This window comes from Elephas maximus, chromosome 7 (assembly GCF_024166365.1).
Source record: "Elephas maximus indicus isolate mEleMax1 chromosome 7, mEleMax1 primary haplotype, whole genome shotgun sequence".
Taxonomy (NCBI): domain Eukaryota; kingdom Metazoa; phylum Chordata; class Mammalia; order Proboscidea; family Elephantidae; genus Elephas; species Elephas maximus.
This window is the reverse complement of record NC_064825.1, coordinates 88,795,356-88,812,114: the sequence shown is the minus strand read 5'-3', so window position 1 is coordinate 88,812,114 and position 16,759 is coordinate 88,795,356. Positions and strand designations below refer to the sequence as shown.

Here is a 16,759-nt window from a genome sequence, read left to right as displayed (position 1 = left end):
TATTCTATCACATGGGGTCGCTATGAATTAGAATCCATTCAACGGCACCTAACAACAACAACTGTTAGGGTGATTTGTTACACAACAATAAATAATGAATACACTTCCTAAACAGCCTCTCACCTCTGAGCTTCCACTCTTGTACCCTCCCCCAGCAGCCAGGATGGCTAATCTTTTCAAAAGGTAGCCAGGTCACATTACTCTTTTGCTTCATAACCTTCTGAGGTTTTATCTCTCTCAGGAAAAATTCCAGAGTCTTTACCGTGGCCTGCAAGGTCTTATATGATCTGGTGCTGGGCATCTTGCTGACCCTGTCTCCTACCTCTCCCCCGGATCCACTCTGCTCCAGCCACAACGATCTGCCTTCTGATCCTTGAACACATCAGGCTTGTTTCCATCACGGCCCTTTGACATCAGCTGCTCCCTCTGCTTGGAATGCTCCTTCCCCACATCTTCACACGGCTGGTTTTCCTTCTTATTTTTCAAGTCTTAGGTTCAGAAAGACCTCCTGTGACCACCAATCTAAAATAACCCCCTCATCACCCTATTATGTTTTCTTCCTAGCACGTATCACTACTGATTTGTTGTAATGATTTACAGTCTTACCCCACCTCTGCCACTAGAATGAACAGAAGCTCCATATTTGCCCCTCTTTTTAAAGGCTGATATGTAGAGGGGTTAACAGCCATGGTTGCTAATCAAAAGGTTGGCAGTTCAAATCCACCAGGCGCTCCTTGGAAACCCTATGGGGCAGTTTTACTCTGTCCTTTAGGGTCACTATGGGTTGGAATTGACTCGAAGGCAACGGGTTTGGGTTTTTTTTTTTGTACCTATTACCTTTAACAGTATCTCACGTATAGTTGGTTTTCAATAAGAATCTGTTGAATGAATGAATGAATCAACTTTCTTAACATGGAAGAGATGTTGTTAGTACCTGTAGAACACGTAGAAGTTAATGTCATGCTATCACTAAGCTGTTAAGAGGATGAAAAGTGGTACGTAGCATTTCTATTGCTCTGGGTCGTGATCCCATGGACAGGGTAACGGGGGGGGCATAACTATAATGGGGCAAGAAAATGACATACTGGGAACTGTACAAACTACAGGTGTTTTTTTCATCCTCACTCACAAAAAGTCAAGATTCAGATTGGCACAATAATTCCTCTAGGATATCCTCCAGAAAAAAGGTCTTAGAATATGCTTCATGGAAAAAGTATGGGAAAAGACATTCCATTAAATATTAATACATTTGTACATTAAAATGTTGTGTGAATACAGAAGGTTCCTGGGAATTTTTTTAATTAATTAATTTATTGTGCTGTAAGTGTGAGTTTACAAATCAAGTCAGTGTCTCATACAAATACTGATACCCACTTTGCTATGTACTCCCAGCTGCTCTCCCCCTAATGAGATCCACATTCCTCCTCTTCTCCCTCTATTCCCTGTGTCCATTCAGCCAGCTTCTGTCCCCCTACTGCCTTTTCATCTTGCCTCCAGACAAGAGCTGCCCACATAGTCTCATGTGTCTGCTTGAGCCAAGAAGCTCACTCCTCGCCAGGATCATTATCTTATAGCCCGGTCCAATCCCTATCTGAAGAGTTGGCTTCAGGAATGGTTCCAGTCTTGGGCTAACAAAGGGCCCGGGGGCCATGACGTCCAGGATCCTTCCAGTCTCAGTCAGACCATTAGGTTCCTGGGAATTTTTAATGTATAATTAGTTTCTAAAGAAAAGGGCATTGTAGAATGCTAAAGGAAAGGGCCATAGATAAACCGAGGAAGTATCCTAGAACAACATCCCACCATCACAGCAAATGCTACTCAACAACCATCTCATATCTACTTCGGCTCTATTTGCATGGCTGGTTTTAACTTCAGTAAATCAGGTTGGGAGGGCAAACTTCATTGCTTCCTGTTTGAATCGGCATGGGGAGAGGCCTCCCACTTGAGGCAGAAAATGTTTTTTAAACAACACATGCACTTTCTTTCCAAAATTTTCATTAAAGCTCAAAGACAAATAATCTATAACGAGCATCAATGCCCTCAGGCAATAAGCAAGTCTGCACTTCATTGGGGAAGCAAAAAAAGAATAAAAACTGAAACTGATTTTTGAGTTAATGTCTCTGACAAATTTTCCTTTATTTCTTAATCCCAGAATCCCCTCAAGGCCCCTGCTAAGAAAGTAGTAATCTATTCTCTAGGCGCTCTGATTCGTGTCCTGGCCTTGCTCCACCTGTCCCATGACTACTAGAAGGCAAGGCCTAATTAGATTCTGAGCCTGACGGTGAAATCTCTCAGTGACTAAGGGGTTTAGGAAGTTCCTTTGCCTTTAAATGACTAGAGATGCAAATGCTTATGTTACCTTAGAATCTTGAACTCAATTTTAATTTGCTCCTGGAAAATACCCTTTCTAAGGTGACACTGGTTTCAACTCAGAAGTTCAAGTGTCTGTATTTGGTTGAAAAAAACACTAAATTGTTTTGCTTTCAAAATCCCAGCTCTCGCATGTATCTTTGCCAGTTATATTTAAACAGCATCATGAAACAGACCCTAAAATTGCCTGGAAGCTATGGTAACTAATGAGGTCACTGAGCTTCTAGAAGAATCCACACCAACCATGTTGCCATCAAGGTAGTGTCTTTTCCTTTTAAAAGTTTTGATTTTCTTAAAAAAAGAAAATTGGAGGCTACAGATACAACAAACCTTTCGGAATGTAGGTATATTAACATTTCTTAATGATACTTATTAACCCTAAGAATGGACACTAGAACAGACATGCCATAAGGAAACAGTACTTGAATTTCCAGATCAACAGAGTAATCTCTTCTAACAAGCCCCATTCAGACAATAAAGTCCTTAATACTTTTCATAAGCTGACAATGCAATGAAAATATACCTTTTTGTTTTCTCCACATTTCCACTCAATGTTTGTTATTTTCCTCCTTTCTCCCCTCCTCCCTGCCTCCTTTTGGTTCACCTTCCAATCCAATAAAATACACTATTAATTCTCTTGGTTAGAATGTAACTTAGTATTATGACAAAATGGAGTCCTTCGGTAAAAAGGACAAGCGTAGGCTTCACTGACAGCCTATCCTAGAATCCTGATGTGCTTCAGTATCTGCTGTGTTTTACATTCAGTGAGTCGGTCCTTTCATTTCTGTTTGAAAATTTCCAACCTGAACCTCACTGAATGGAAACCTGTGCTGAAACAGAAGCAACCAACCCTGAAAATGCACTGGGTTTGCTTTTGGCAGAAATAAAATGTAACCAAGCACTCTACACCTGGAGATAAATAAAATAAACAAATGAAAACCTCAACCCAGTACAGTAATGGCATTTGGTTCATGTACTCATCTGCTGTTTTATCTGAATGTGATACTTAAATACTCAAAGAAAGTGACCTAAACAGAACAAGGAGGCAGGCGGAGGGGGCGGACGGACAGAACGGTGAAGGTCAGCAAGAACACGTAGATCAGTGTTCAGTAAGCTGGGGGTGGGGAGTCCGGTGTCTGGTACTGGCTCAGCGCCCTCTTCCTCTGTGGATTAAATGCAGAGGAGGAAAGGCATCGGGCTGTAGACAGCATTTACTGACAGAGGAGTCTGTTGATACCACATTTTTAAGTACATAGAAAGAGCACAGAACAATATGCGCAGTGATCCCATTTTATGAAATAAAACAGAGCAATGCAACAAAAAAACAAGGATATGTGTGTGTTGTCATACGCATAGAAGGTCTGAGAAAGACCCACACTGAATTATTCAAGGTCATTTGTGGACTAGGGTTGGGTGAGTGAGGCATGGAGGAGAGAGTAGATTTTGACTTTATGGCGCTCCCTGGAAACTCTGTGGGGCAGTTCTACTCTGCCCTATAGGGTCGCTGTGAGTCGGAATTGACTTGACGGCACTGGGTTTGGGTATACTTCTAAAACCCAAACCAGCTGCTGTTGATTCCAACTCATAGCAGCCCCATGTGTGTCACTGTAGAACTGTGCTCCATTGGGTTTTCAATGGCTGATTTTTTGAAAATTGATCACCAGGCCACTCTTCTGAGGTGCTTCTGGGTAGACTCGAACCACCAATCTTTTTTGTTAGCAGTCGATTGCGTTAACCATTTGCACCACACAGAGACTCATTTAAACACTTCCTAGAAGTGTATATAGGAAGAAAGGAAAAGAAAGCAGGGGGAAGACGAGGGACAGGAGGAGAGAGGAGGGGAGGTATCATCTTGGATTGGTGGCAATGACAATAGTGAAAACAACCTGCCCTTGTGGCCTCACTGTCCATCGTCTCTGCTGTCACTGGCTCCCACTACCCATTTCTCTTACTACCTCACTCTGAGAAAAAGAGAAAAAAGTTGCTAAATTCATACCTCTTTTCACAAGTTCTAGAGCCCCTCTTACTTTTTGTGTGCCTGGTTGGCAGGGAGCTGATGGGGCAGGATTTCAAGTGGTCCCAGGTAGGGCAGATATTCCAGGAAAACCCCACATGTCATGCCCTAATTCTGGCGAGGAAAGCTCAGAGTCTATGTTGGAGGTCATGGGGAATTCAGGGTAAGCAAAAATTCAAGAACTAAAATGTTATGACAGTTTAAATAAGTATATAATAGCTGGAAATGGGAACAGAGTCCACATTTTCCCTTCAGAATATAAATCCGCTGTGTCATTCAGCAGCAGATCAGCCAATAAGCAAGGTAAGCACGGTGTTTACCTTGCTTACCAGATTATCTGTAGTGAACAATTTCACATTTTTTTCACCACATCAAATATTCTGCTTCTAGGTATGGCTGGCATCTCTCTCTCTCCCAACCCCACAGCACCTTCCTACAGAATCAAAGCCACTTTTTAAATATACAACCCCCGATGGGTGGATGATCTAGCAAGTGAGGTACGCACAGGCTTACTTGTGCTTACTTATTAATCTGTAGTGAAATTGCATAATCTGCCTCTGGTGTCATTCTTTCTTTCTTTTTCCTTTATGGGCCAGAAAAAGGGACATTTGAAAACAAAAGAATATTCTGGCACTAGTTTCAAAACAAAGTCCCTGAGATTCCTTTAAAAGGGAAGCTCAGGTACCCAGAGCGCCAGATTCCTTCCTTGGCTTTTCACCTGGCATTTCTGTCTGGCCCCACCTACCACCCTCTGAAATCCAAAAGGAATTTTCTCTGCGCTGAGTGACAGCCACAGGTGCTTTAAACCTGGGCTCCAGGAAGCCACAGCTGGAGGTCCAGCATCACACACAAAAGAACCGCGTGGAGAGGGTCAGAACAAAGGTGGGATCGGAGGAAAGCAAAGCAGAGCAGTGATATCCACCAGGAGTGATCTACAGATAACTAACGATGCACTGCACAGTCAGGCAGCTCAGAGGACTAGTCAACAAGCCCCCAACCCCAATCCTTTACGGGGGGGCGGGGGACAAATCTGCGACAGAGAGAAACTAAACAGTTAAGTTTCCCTGGAGAACCAAGGCAGAAGCATGAGGTTGATTTTTACGATGACAGATTTATTCCTTTGTTGTTTTTTCTGGGAGAGACAGATTTGCAAAATCTGGACTCACTGACATAGACTGGACCCCTGAAACTTATCAGGGGAGTCTGGGCAACAAAATGAGGGGGCTTTCCAAGACAAGCAGCATTTCAGAGACCTGCCACCTTCGTGGACCTGATGATGGAAATCATGTTGATTCACCCAAGAATTAGAAAAATCTCTATGCAAACATCAGTTTCTTCTGCAAGGGTCTTTCTAAGGCACGTAAATTCTGTAAGAACAGGGGGCAGAGGAAGTGAGACAGAATAATTCAGAGAAGGGGATAAGGTGGGACCTCAAGAGGTAGGTATGAGCCTCCGGACCCTTGAGGGACAGAATAGAGCCAAACGAGGGTTAAAGCACACGTGTGTGTGTGCGTGCGTGCACATGTGTGTATATGTGTGCGTGAGTGTGCGCACACGTGTGTGCGTGTGTGTGGGATGGGGTGGGGGTGGTGCTTGGCAGGGACAATGTCTCACCATTTCTCTTCCTTGCCTCCTCCTTTGTCACTTTCTGCTGTGCCATTACGTTCTGCGGTGAGCGCCTCCCTGAGCTGGGCTTCCCTGATTCGTTGCTGATGACAGAGCCATTCTCACTGGGAGACCTGCTGGAAGTAACCATAGCAACAGGGGAGACCGTAAGTTTCAACTGAAGCAGCCTCCTCTCAAGGTTATCTTATTTGCACCGTTTATGTCTACAGCCTTTCATTCCAGTTTTATCCACAAAGAAGAAATGACACGGAGGTGGGGGAAAAAAATGAAAACAAAATAACACACAACAGCCCACAGTATGGCATGGGTTAAGCAGCTGGTTGTTCTAAAGGGCATTTACTGGGGTTCAGCTCTGCAGAGAAGTTCAATGAGCACAGTCCTCAGTTGCCTTCTCTTTTTCATTAACCCCCAGTGACAATGGAAACAGTGGCAACGGCTCTTTCTTACCCTCTTTTTAAAACACAGCACTTTGGGTAGTGTTGCAGAATGTTTCAATCACATGGACATCTTCAGGGACATGCATAAAACATGCTTCTCTTGTACTGCTCTCTTTATACCTCAACTACTAAAGTTACCCCACCAGTGAGGTCTTCACTCCGTCTCTGTCTCTCTCTCTCACACACACACAGACACACGTGCTGGCGGGCACACACACACACACACACACACACATGCACATTCTTTGACTATGGCAACCAATGTGGTAACCACCTATATTTTGAAACTACCAATTTAAGCCAATCATTCAGCCAGAAAATACTTTTTATGCACCTTCTCTCTATCAGGCACTGTGCTAGGCATACTGGTGCAAAGAGATACTAAGACAGCACCCTATGCTCGCCAAAAGCTCCCAGGTGTAACTACTATGTGTCAAGGATGGTGCGGAGTGCTTTCAAAAGCGTTAATGAATCATTATAGACCCTCTGACTTGGTGATTGTCACCCTTGTTTAGCAAGCGAGAAATGTGAAGCTCAAGATGGTGAAGTGGTTTGTCGAGGGCAGTGTTGGGAAGTGGCAAGTTAGCACTGGAAGCTAGGGCGCCCCTGCAGGTAGGAGGTCTCCCACACAGCCAGAGCTGCTTCCTTCTACTGTCTTCTACAGTGATCCCAGACAAGGGGGGCCTTTACATAGAGCAAGCCACAGGGCTTTCTCTCCCTCCCTCAGGGCAGGACTTCTCTTCCAGAGCTCTGCGGGAAAATGAGCCCCTGCTGAGCTTCCAGTGCCTCACATCACACTCACATCATGCCAGCCTGTGGGTGGGCTGAGCATAAAGACCAACTGCCTTCTTCTCTGTGAGAGACAATCAGGAGGCAGATATCCAGAGGCCTTATCAAACCTCTTGTTTTTCTATTGTCAATCGTCCAAATTCAGAAAACAATGGCGTGTAGTCCCTACAATGGAAAACTGAATGGAATAAAAAGCAAAAATGTCACTTTGAGGACTAAGGTAAGCCTGACCCAAGCCTTGGTATTTTCAACCACCTCATATGCATGTGAAAGCTGGACAATGAATAAGGAAAACCGAAGAATTGATGCCTTTGAATTATGGTGTTGGTGAAGAATACTGAATATGCCATAGACTGCCAGAAGACAGGAACCCTGGTGGTGTAGTGGTTAAGTGTTCAGCTGCTAACCAAAAGGTCAGCAGTTTGAATCTGTCAGCTGCTCCTTGGAAACCCTAGAAGGCAGTTCTACTCTTTCCTATAGGGTTGCTATGAGTCAGAATCAACTCGAAGGGAATGAGTTTTGTTTTTTTCGTTGGCCAGAAGAAAAACATATCTGCCTTGGAAGAAGTACAGCCAGAAGTGAGGATGACAAGGCTTCATCTCACATATGTTGGACATATTATCAGGAGGGACCAGGCCCTGGAGAAGGCCAATCATGCTTGGGAAAGTAGAGGGTCAGCAAAAAAGAGGAAGACCCTCAAGGAGATGGACTGACACGGTGGCTGCAGTGATCGGCTCAAACATAAGAAATGCTTGTGAGGACGGTGCAGGACCAGGCAGTGCTTTGTTCTATTGTACATGGGGTTGCTATGAGTCAGAACCAACTCAACACACCGAACAACAGCAAAATGCACTTGGCCAACAAGTAAGCAGCATCTTAAGTCAAAGCTGTGTATCTTTGCAGATCCTCCTCTTCCTTCTGTTCACTCCCTCCTCATCCTCTGGGAATTTCAAATTCTCAGCTCTGTGGACTTCAGTGTACTTTAGCACTCTGAAGGCCATGAACAATGAAAATGACCACTCACATCCATGGAATAAGGCTCCCATCTGCTAAGAGTGTTCCATGGAACACTAGAGCCAAGTGAGACATTCCTCGCTCCACCCCAGCTCTGTCCCACCCCAAAGCTCCACAAACAAGTTTATTCATTGTATTTCTTCATTGAAGATTCCTAATGCTCATTAAAATATCAAAAGCCCTGATGACTCTGTCATAAAGAGGCCTATTGAATTTTGTTTAAGCAGGTATTTCCCAATCTGTTAGGCCACAATCCCCTCTCACTAGAAAACATTTTGGGGAATCCCTGCGTGGTACAAATGGTTAATGTGGTTGGCTGCTAACTGAAAGGCTGGTGGTTCAAGTCCATCCAGAGGTGCCTTGGAAGAAAGGCCTGGTGATTTACTTCCCAAAAATTAGCCATCGAAAACCCTACGGAGCACAGTTCTTCACTCACACCCATGGAGTCTCCTTGAGTCAGAGTCAACTTGATGTCAAGCAGTGTTGATAGCATCCTATAAAACTAGCTTCCTAATTGTGTCCTAATGCTTCCACTCTGCTTCTCCCCCATCTATGTCCACACAGCAGCCAGAGTGAGCCTTTAAAACTGCAAGATCATGTCATTCCTCTTTTCAAAACCTCTAACAACTTCTGATCTTTATTAAAGATAAAATTCCAAGTCTTGACTTTGGTTTGTAAAGCCTGATGTGATCTGACCCCTGGCTACTTCTCTGACTTACCCCTTACCACTTCCTCTCTAATTCATGCCAGCCTCCTTGGCCTTCTTGCTCTTCTTTAGGCATGTCAAGGAAGTTCCCTCCTCTGGGCTTTTGCATATATTGTTCCATCTCCTTGGAACACTCTTCCTCCAGATAGCCTCATAGCTTACATCTCATTTCAGCTGGGTCTTTCTCAAATGTCACTTCATCAGAGAGGCCTTCTATGACTTCCTATCTAACATAGCAACATGCTCCCTCTCTACCTCTTTATCTCTTTACTGTGCTTTGGTTATCTTCTTTGTACTTATTACCCCCTAAAGTACTATGTATCTATTTCTCTGTTTACCATCTAGGTCTCGCCACCAGATTGTACACTCTATGAGAACAGGAACATTCTTTTGCTCACAGCAATATCCCCAAACCCAAAACCAAACCCATTGCTGTGAGGTCAGTTCCAACTTGTAGCAACCCTATAGGACAGAGTAGAACTGCTCCATAGGGTTTCCAAGGAGTGGCTGGTGGATTTGAACTGCTTACCTTTTGATTAGCAGCCAAGCTCTTAACCACTGCACCATTTGGTAAACAGCAGACGATCAATAAATATCTATTAGGTGAAAGGAGGGAAAGAGGGAGGGAGGAAGGGAGACAGGAGGTGCTTTTCAAGCCTCCAAGTGGTCTCAGACAAGGAGAAGGGAGCTGGCAATGGGTGTTGGTTTAGCCAACTGAGTCTGCTATAAAAAAAAAAAAAAAAATTTTTTTTTTTTTTTGAGTCTGCTATAGGGTTCATTATTTCATTATAGGGCAGAGTCCTCCTAATGAATTTCCTAGCCTCTAATCTATCATCTAGCAACCATGTTGCCACCAGAGTTGTTGTGAGATGCCTCTGAGTCTATTCTGACTCATAGTGATCCCATGTGACAAAGTAGAACTGCCACACAGGGTTTTCTAGGCTGTAATCTTTACAGGAGCAGATCACCAGGTCTTTTTCCTGTGGAGCTGCTGGGTGGGTCTGAACCATTAACCTTTCTGTTAGCAGCCAAGCACTTAACCATTGTGCCACTAGAGTCATCTTTATAAAATACACGCTGGACATCAAACTCCTTAGCCTGGCAGTTAAGACCCTCCACAATGTTAACCTATCTTCTATCTTTACCTTCTCTGCATCCCAACCGCTGTGAACTCTAAATTCCACGGACATTCACCAGTTAAGTCAGTGTGCCTGTCCCTCTCTTCTCCCAGCTCTTCTCCCAGCTCTTTCAGATAGGGGTGCCTTTATCTCTCCCCACCAACTGACATGCCATCATCCTTCCTCCCTGAAGCCTTCCCTGGTCAGAATTAAGTTCTTCCCCCTCCCTTTTCCATAGCAGTTGGTTCAGACTCCAAAGTGGGCATCCACACATTATGCTTGATATTCCAGTTATTTCTCTCTCCGTCTCCTCCATCATGAGATTCTTGGGGTCAGGAATCAAGCTTATTGATTTTTTTCTTTTTATTGTGGCAAAAATATATATAGCAAAACATTTGCCAATTCAACAGTTTTTATCTGTACAATTCAGTGACATTGATTATGTTCACCATCTTGTGGTACTGTCACTACTCTCCTTTTCCAAATTATTCTACCACCATTAACAGAAACTCAGCGCCTCCTAAAACCGTTGCTGTGGAGTCAATTTCCATTCATAGCAACCCTACAGGACAGAGTAGAACTGCTGCATAGGCTTTCCAAGGAGCAGAGCGGGTGGATTCCAACTGCCAACCTTTTGGTTCGCAGCCCAGCTCTTAACCACTGCACCACCAGGGCTCCCAGTGCCCCCTAAAACTTATTAACTATTATAGCCCCCCCAATGCCCGTCAAAGTGCTCTGTTCATAGTAAAAACTCAATAAACGGTTTTTGAGCAGAAATCATATATTCTGTTGAGAAACTAGGAGACCCGGTAGTGCAGTGGTTAAGCACTCAGCTGCTAACTGCAAGGTCAATGGTTCAAACCCACCAGCCACTGCACAGGAGAACGATGTGAAAGTCTGCTTCCATAAAGATTGCAGCCTTGGAAACCCTATGGAGCAGTTCTGCTCTGTCCTGTAGGGTCACTCTGAGTTGAAATCGATTCGACAGCAACAGGTTTTTATTGAGAAACTGCCAGATAAAATACAACTATGCTGGATCAAAGGCACTACTTTTAAGATAAATTAAAATATATAAGTGCCACATCAACGCGAAATTTGTTAGAATAAACATAAGAGCGAGACCTCTGCTGTCACAAGGGGTGGGTCATGTGAAGCAGGTATTGTGATTCTCATCCCCTCCCTTAGTCTCCTTTTCAAATATTTAAAATCAGCAGTGGGGGGGGGGGATGTCTAAAGAGAACAGCAGAATTAACGTGACGGCTTCGCAGCTCTCGCCATCAATCATCTCTCTTGCTGATATGGAGAGGCAGAAGTTGGCCCTGTCCTACCTCTTTCTGGTTTCCGTGGACTTGGCGGTCTTGATGGTGCTTCCATCCGGAGCAGCCTCTCTTTCCTGAGAGGCTGGAGCATCTCTAACAGGGAGTGGGAGGACCACCGTTTCCTGAGTCACCGGGATGACATCCTCATCCGCCCCTTGCTGGCCCAGGTGCTGCTTGGCATAGTCAAAGCCTTGCACTGGCTGTGAAGAGGAAACCGATTGGCAATCACATTTCTAGCAGTGTGACTCTAATTAGACGACTTTAAGAGAAGGCAGGCGGGAAAGTGCATGTCATGCGACCACACTTAGGGTTTCCAGTGAACGAGGGTTCACTCTAATCTCCATCATAACTTCTGCCTTTGCAACGTCAGAATCGGTGTTAATTGCACCCAGCTACAGAATCTCTGTAGATAAAAGTGTAATAAAGATGCAAATATGCGTGCGAGAACAAACTTATTTCTAAGATTTCAGAACATTAATTTTAAGTCAATGGAGACTGCTAATTAGAAACACTCTTAACTGATGTGTTAAAACAGGCCCTGCAGAATCTCCTGTCTAGATATAGTGTATCATACTTAAACTCAGCTCTCATACAGCTTTATAGGTAATAGCAAGTGGGTGGCTTTGCCAAGCCATTTAACTACTCTGCACTTCAGTGTTCTCATCTGAGAAACTAAGATAATCATATCTGCTTTACCTCCACCATGCTTGGGTATTAAAGAGAATTGCAGATCTGAAAACACAGAGAAACATGCTATAAAATGTGAGGCAGCAAATCATTAACAATAAAATGGAATTTATAGAATTACTCTTTAATCCAGACTTCTCCCTTAAGCAGGCTGGCTCTCCTATAATTCATTACTGGGAAATAAGCAAAGAATTTATTATACAGTGTTTGAAATCCCAAGTGAATAGGGCAGCTGCGAGCAAAACCCAACAGACATCTATTAATGGGGTAATAAAAAAACAAGAGCCATGTTTAAACAATTCCTGGGAGTGCCTCAACTCTGCTTTGCACCCCAAAGCAGCACAATACAAATCTGAGGCAGTACAGGGTGGAGATTACAGCAACAGCTCCGAAAGCAGACTGCCTGGGCTCAAATCCTGGCTCTTTCACTTATTAGCTGTATGACCTGGAGTAAATTACTGAAGTCCTCTGAGCATCCGTTTCCATCTGTAAAATGGGAATGATATTAGGGTAAATATGATGACATGTGTGTGTAGGTGAGAGTGATATCTAACTGCCCTCAGGGGCTCCTGTGAGGATTAAGTAAGGAAACTCTTGTTCAGCATTTAGCTAAGTGACACTTAGTAAGAGCTCAATCAACATTAGTTATCATTGTCATATGCGCTTCCACTAACTCACAGTCCGGATGAAATGGACGTCAGTCATTCTTTTCAACAAAATTTGGGGATGAAAAGCCACCTTCACCACTTGAATCTTATCAGAACTTGATATGATAAGAAGCTCCTCCTTCAGAAGCTAATTTAGTTAAGAAATGCACCAGGGAGGCTCTGGAAAAAAAAACAAACCTGTTGCTGTCGAGTCGATTCTGACTCATGGTGACCCTATAGGGCAGGGCAGAACTGCCCCATAGGGTTTCCACAGAGCAGCTGGTGGATTCGAACTGCTGATCTTTTGGTTAGCAGCTGAATGCTTAACCACTGCACCACCGGAGCTCCAGGGAGGCTCCAAATTTATTATATCTGGGACTGTGGGCCAACTCATCAAATTTTACCACTGAGTCTCAGAATAGGATGGAGTTTTATTGTTAAATCCATTAAATATTCCTCATTTTAAGATGCCTCTAATCCTACCATGGAGTCTTTGGATAGTGCAAACAGTTAACACACTTGACTGCTAATCAGAAGATTGGAGGTTTGAGTCTACCCAGAGGTGCCTCGGAAGACTTGGTGATCTACTTCCAAAAAATCAGCCACTGGAATCCCCGTGGAGCACAGGTCTACTCTGCCACACACGGGGTTGCCATGAGTTGGTAGCTTTTCCATGGATGGTTCCTCCAATTCCCTGGGGGACCTCACTCTGGGAAATGTGGTCACCCTTCCTCTCCTCTGAGACAGCCATGCTCTAATCCATGTGAAATCACTGGCATTCTGACACCAGGATCTGGGATGTGTTTCTGAAATAGTGTTTTGCTAAGGGAAGCAAATGTCTGTTCTTTTCTGTCCTATGCACTGGTGCTACGTGAAAGAGAACAGAGCCTTTGGATGACTTGATCATGTCCCTAGAATACTGAATTGTCTGTTCCTCCCCAAGCAATTGGTCACCAATTGACTCAATTCCAGAAATGTTTCTTGGAGTTGACCTTTTCTCCCCACATCCACCGTTCCGTTGTTTCCTGCACTGGTCTTATTGCTCCTATTCATCTTTCTAGGTCCACCCTCAACAAGCCTCCAGTGTTATCATCCTTAAAACCATGTCTGGTCATGTCACTCCCTCATGAACAATGTTTGATGGCACCCAAACTCTTTGGCAAGGCATTCAAAGCCCTTCACAATCTGGCTGCACCCACCTGCCCAGCCTCATCCCCTGGCTCCTTTTCTGCTGCACCCCCATGCCCCATTGTCCAGTTCACTTCAGTTCCAACAACAGTTATTGAGCATTGTGCTTGCCGTTGAAGATATAAAGATGAATAATATAAAGATGAACAACAAATGGTCCCCTACCCTCAAGGGACTCACAGTTTTGGCCTTATTCAGTATTACCTGTACAGTACTGAACATTGCATAAATTATCTAGTTCAAGAAGGTTATGAATCTTTATAGACGAAGAAGCTGAGGCTTCTAGAAGTTAGGCAACTTACCTAGGCTTACACAGCGGCTCTGTTGTGGACATAAGATTTAAACCCAGTAGTATATGACTCAGAGCCTGAGCATCTAACCACAGCTTTATGATTCTTCCCATGACCTCTCCTTTCCTTCTATAGTCTGCCATCTTGGTTGGGCACCTCCTACTGAGACTCCTGGCCTGTAGTGAGGCAATGACCTTCTCTAATGGCAGCAAGGATTTCCAAGATCCCCGTGAGGTGTAGAAGGTGGCTCTGATCCTATCTCCCCGTCACCCTCACTCTGTCTGGATTTGACCCCTTACCCTTCACACTAGGTTGGAGTTATCCACTGGGTACTTCAGGTGACTAGATTAGTGATGATGAGAGTGCTGAAAGAGAGACATTAAGGAATGACAAGTGTAAAAGATGGCCATTGTTATTAGGTTAATAATAACAATCCAGGCATATGTTTGGTACTTAAAGTCCATAAAACACTGACACCTCATTTCATCCTCACAATACCCCTATGAGGTAAAGAGGAAAAATATCACCATCTTCCTTCTAAAGATAAAGAAAAATGGAAGTTCAGAGAGGTTCAGTGACTTGCCCAAGATCACACAGCTAAGAGGTAACTAAAACTCAGTTTTCTGACTCCCAGGACAATGTGGCCATTCAACTCTCAACCTTTGAAAGTTACCTGAGATGAATTAATTTCCATTGGATGCACATTAGTGACTCTTGGCAACAGCAAAAGAAAAACAAAAACATTATGAAGTACGTATAGGTGCTTCAGTGGGATTTTATAAAATTATCAAATCAAAATAATCTCCAATAATTACAAAGGTAGACATGTTACCCAGACCTTTTAAGAAAAAAGCATGTGTGCTCAAATAGGCCAACTTGCATATAATATTTATTATATGGCAGGCACAGATCAAAGCAATGTATAGGTAACTGAATCTTCATGATAACTTGTGAGTACTGTTATCACCTCCACTTTACAGATGGGAAAACTGAGGCACGATGAGGTTATATAACTTCCCAAGGTCATACAGATAGTATGCAAGAGAGGAGACAGTTGGCTGTCCTTGGGGGGTGATTGTCCCAAGCAGATCTTCATGCCAACCCTTGCAGGCCCTCCCTGCTCCTTCCTACATCAGGGTATGGCCCCAATTACCTTCTCCTAAGGTTGCCTTTTCCAGGTGGCACATTCTCTTCAATTATATGAAGGGAACAACTGGGAAAAGGCTGCAAATCCAATGATAAGGGATACAGAGAACTGAACTAGGAAGAAAAGAGGTGGAAAAGGCATGACTCCTGGCCCTTCTGTATATATCATTTTCTCAACATTCTCCCTGCAGAAGCCTAGCTGACGACAATGGTAACAGGTTACGTCCATAGTACCTTGTCTCTGGAGAAGGGTGCAGGCATCCACGCCCTAGCCTCAGCTCCCAGGAAGGCACATTCACCTCCTCTGCTTAGCGTGTTAATTAATTACTGAGTCTCAGCAAGGATCCCCAGCACTGTCCTCTGCCACTGGAGCCTGCAGTCCAAAGACACAGTGATGCCCCTGGGACCATCCTCCGAGTTCATGGATTGGTGGCGAGGGCTAACTCTCTCATTCAGCCTTGTCCCCTTGGCATTAATTGAATTCTGCTCACACACACAAGGTTGTAAGAAGCGATGTGGGCAGCTCTCTCCTCCCTCCAACACTGCAGTGTGCCTGGGTTGCAATGGCAGAAGGACCTCGGTGAGAACGAGACAGTTCCACTCTGCTGGTTTCCCGTGATAAAAGGGTTTTGGAAAGCAAAATGCATAGCCCAGCCTCACTGAGGAAGAAAACAATCACAACCACCATTACCACCACCACCACTGCCAGCACACATAAGTGAATTCAATCTTCTCATGAAACATAAGTATGCTTGATTTTCAGTATCGGCCAGGTATCTCAGAAGCACAATGCACCGGGTGGGAACATGAAAGGGGCTACGAAAACCCACATTCATTGGCTCCAGCTTCAGGCAGCTCTCCAGCCAGAAGGTATGCTGAAATCGTGTACTGCCCAACCCAGCTTGGCAAATTAATAAAACTTTGGTTTAATCTGTATCACAAAAATACTATTTACAGCCTCAGTACGGTGTGTTTTGCATTCCTGGGCTAGGCTGCAATTAGATTCTGGTAATTACTGTTACATCTGAAAGGCTCAAGTTGTAACTAAGCTAAGATGGAACAGAAATGCCCCTGCTTGGATAATTTTCCAACATACATTTCTTACCAACATCATACTGTATCTGGGAAGCGGGTGCCTTTGTGGCAACAGAAATAGAACAATCTTCCTCAGGGTTTGTCTATTCAGTACACAGTGTCTAATCAAGCTGTAGCTCTGCAACAGGTGTATCAGTTTAGTAAACAATGGAAATCCTTTGATTTCCTTTGCTGAAGCGAGGTGTGATCATCTGGAAAGAACTAAGCCTGTAGTGTGGCTCCCAGCAGGGATGATCTCCACAGCTGCTGCACATTCCAGTGCATATGAAGTGCAAGATGTATTCACTGTTTCATTCCTGCACAGGCAGACCCA

At 44.1% G+C, this 16,759-nt stretch overlaps 1 protein-coding gene across 2 annotated transcripts in view; it reads right to left on the bottom strand.

Moving 5' to 3' along the window:
- Window positions 1-16,759, bottom strand: part of KIAA1549L (KIAA1549 like) — a 326,239-nt gene that overhangs the window by 70,395 nt on the left and 239,085 nt on the right. The window contains exons 12-13 of one of the 2 annotated variants that reach the window (XM_049890866.1): window positions 11,403-11,593; window positions 5,999-6,126 (exon numbers count right to left, since the gene is read on the bottom strand). In XM_049890866.1, coding sequence (XP_049746823.1) covers window positions 5,999-6,126; window positions 11,403-11,593 — 319 coding nt within the window. The remainder of the gene's footprint in view (window positions 1-5,998; window positions 6,127-11,402; window positions 11,594-16,759) is intronic. The other variant, XM_049890867.1, reaches the window with a different exon arrangement.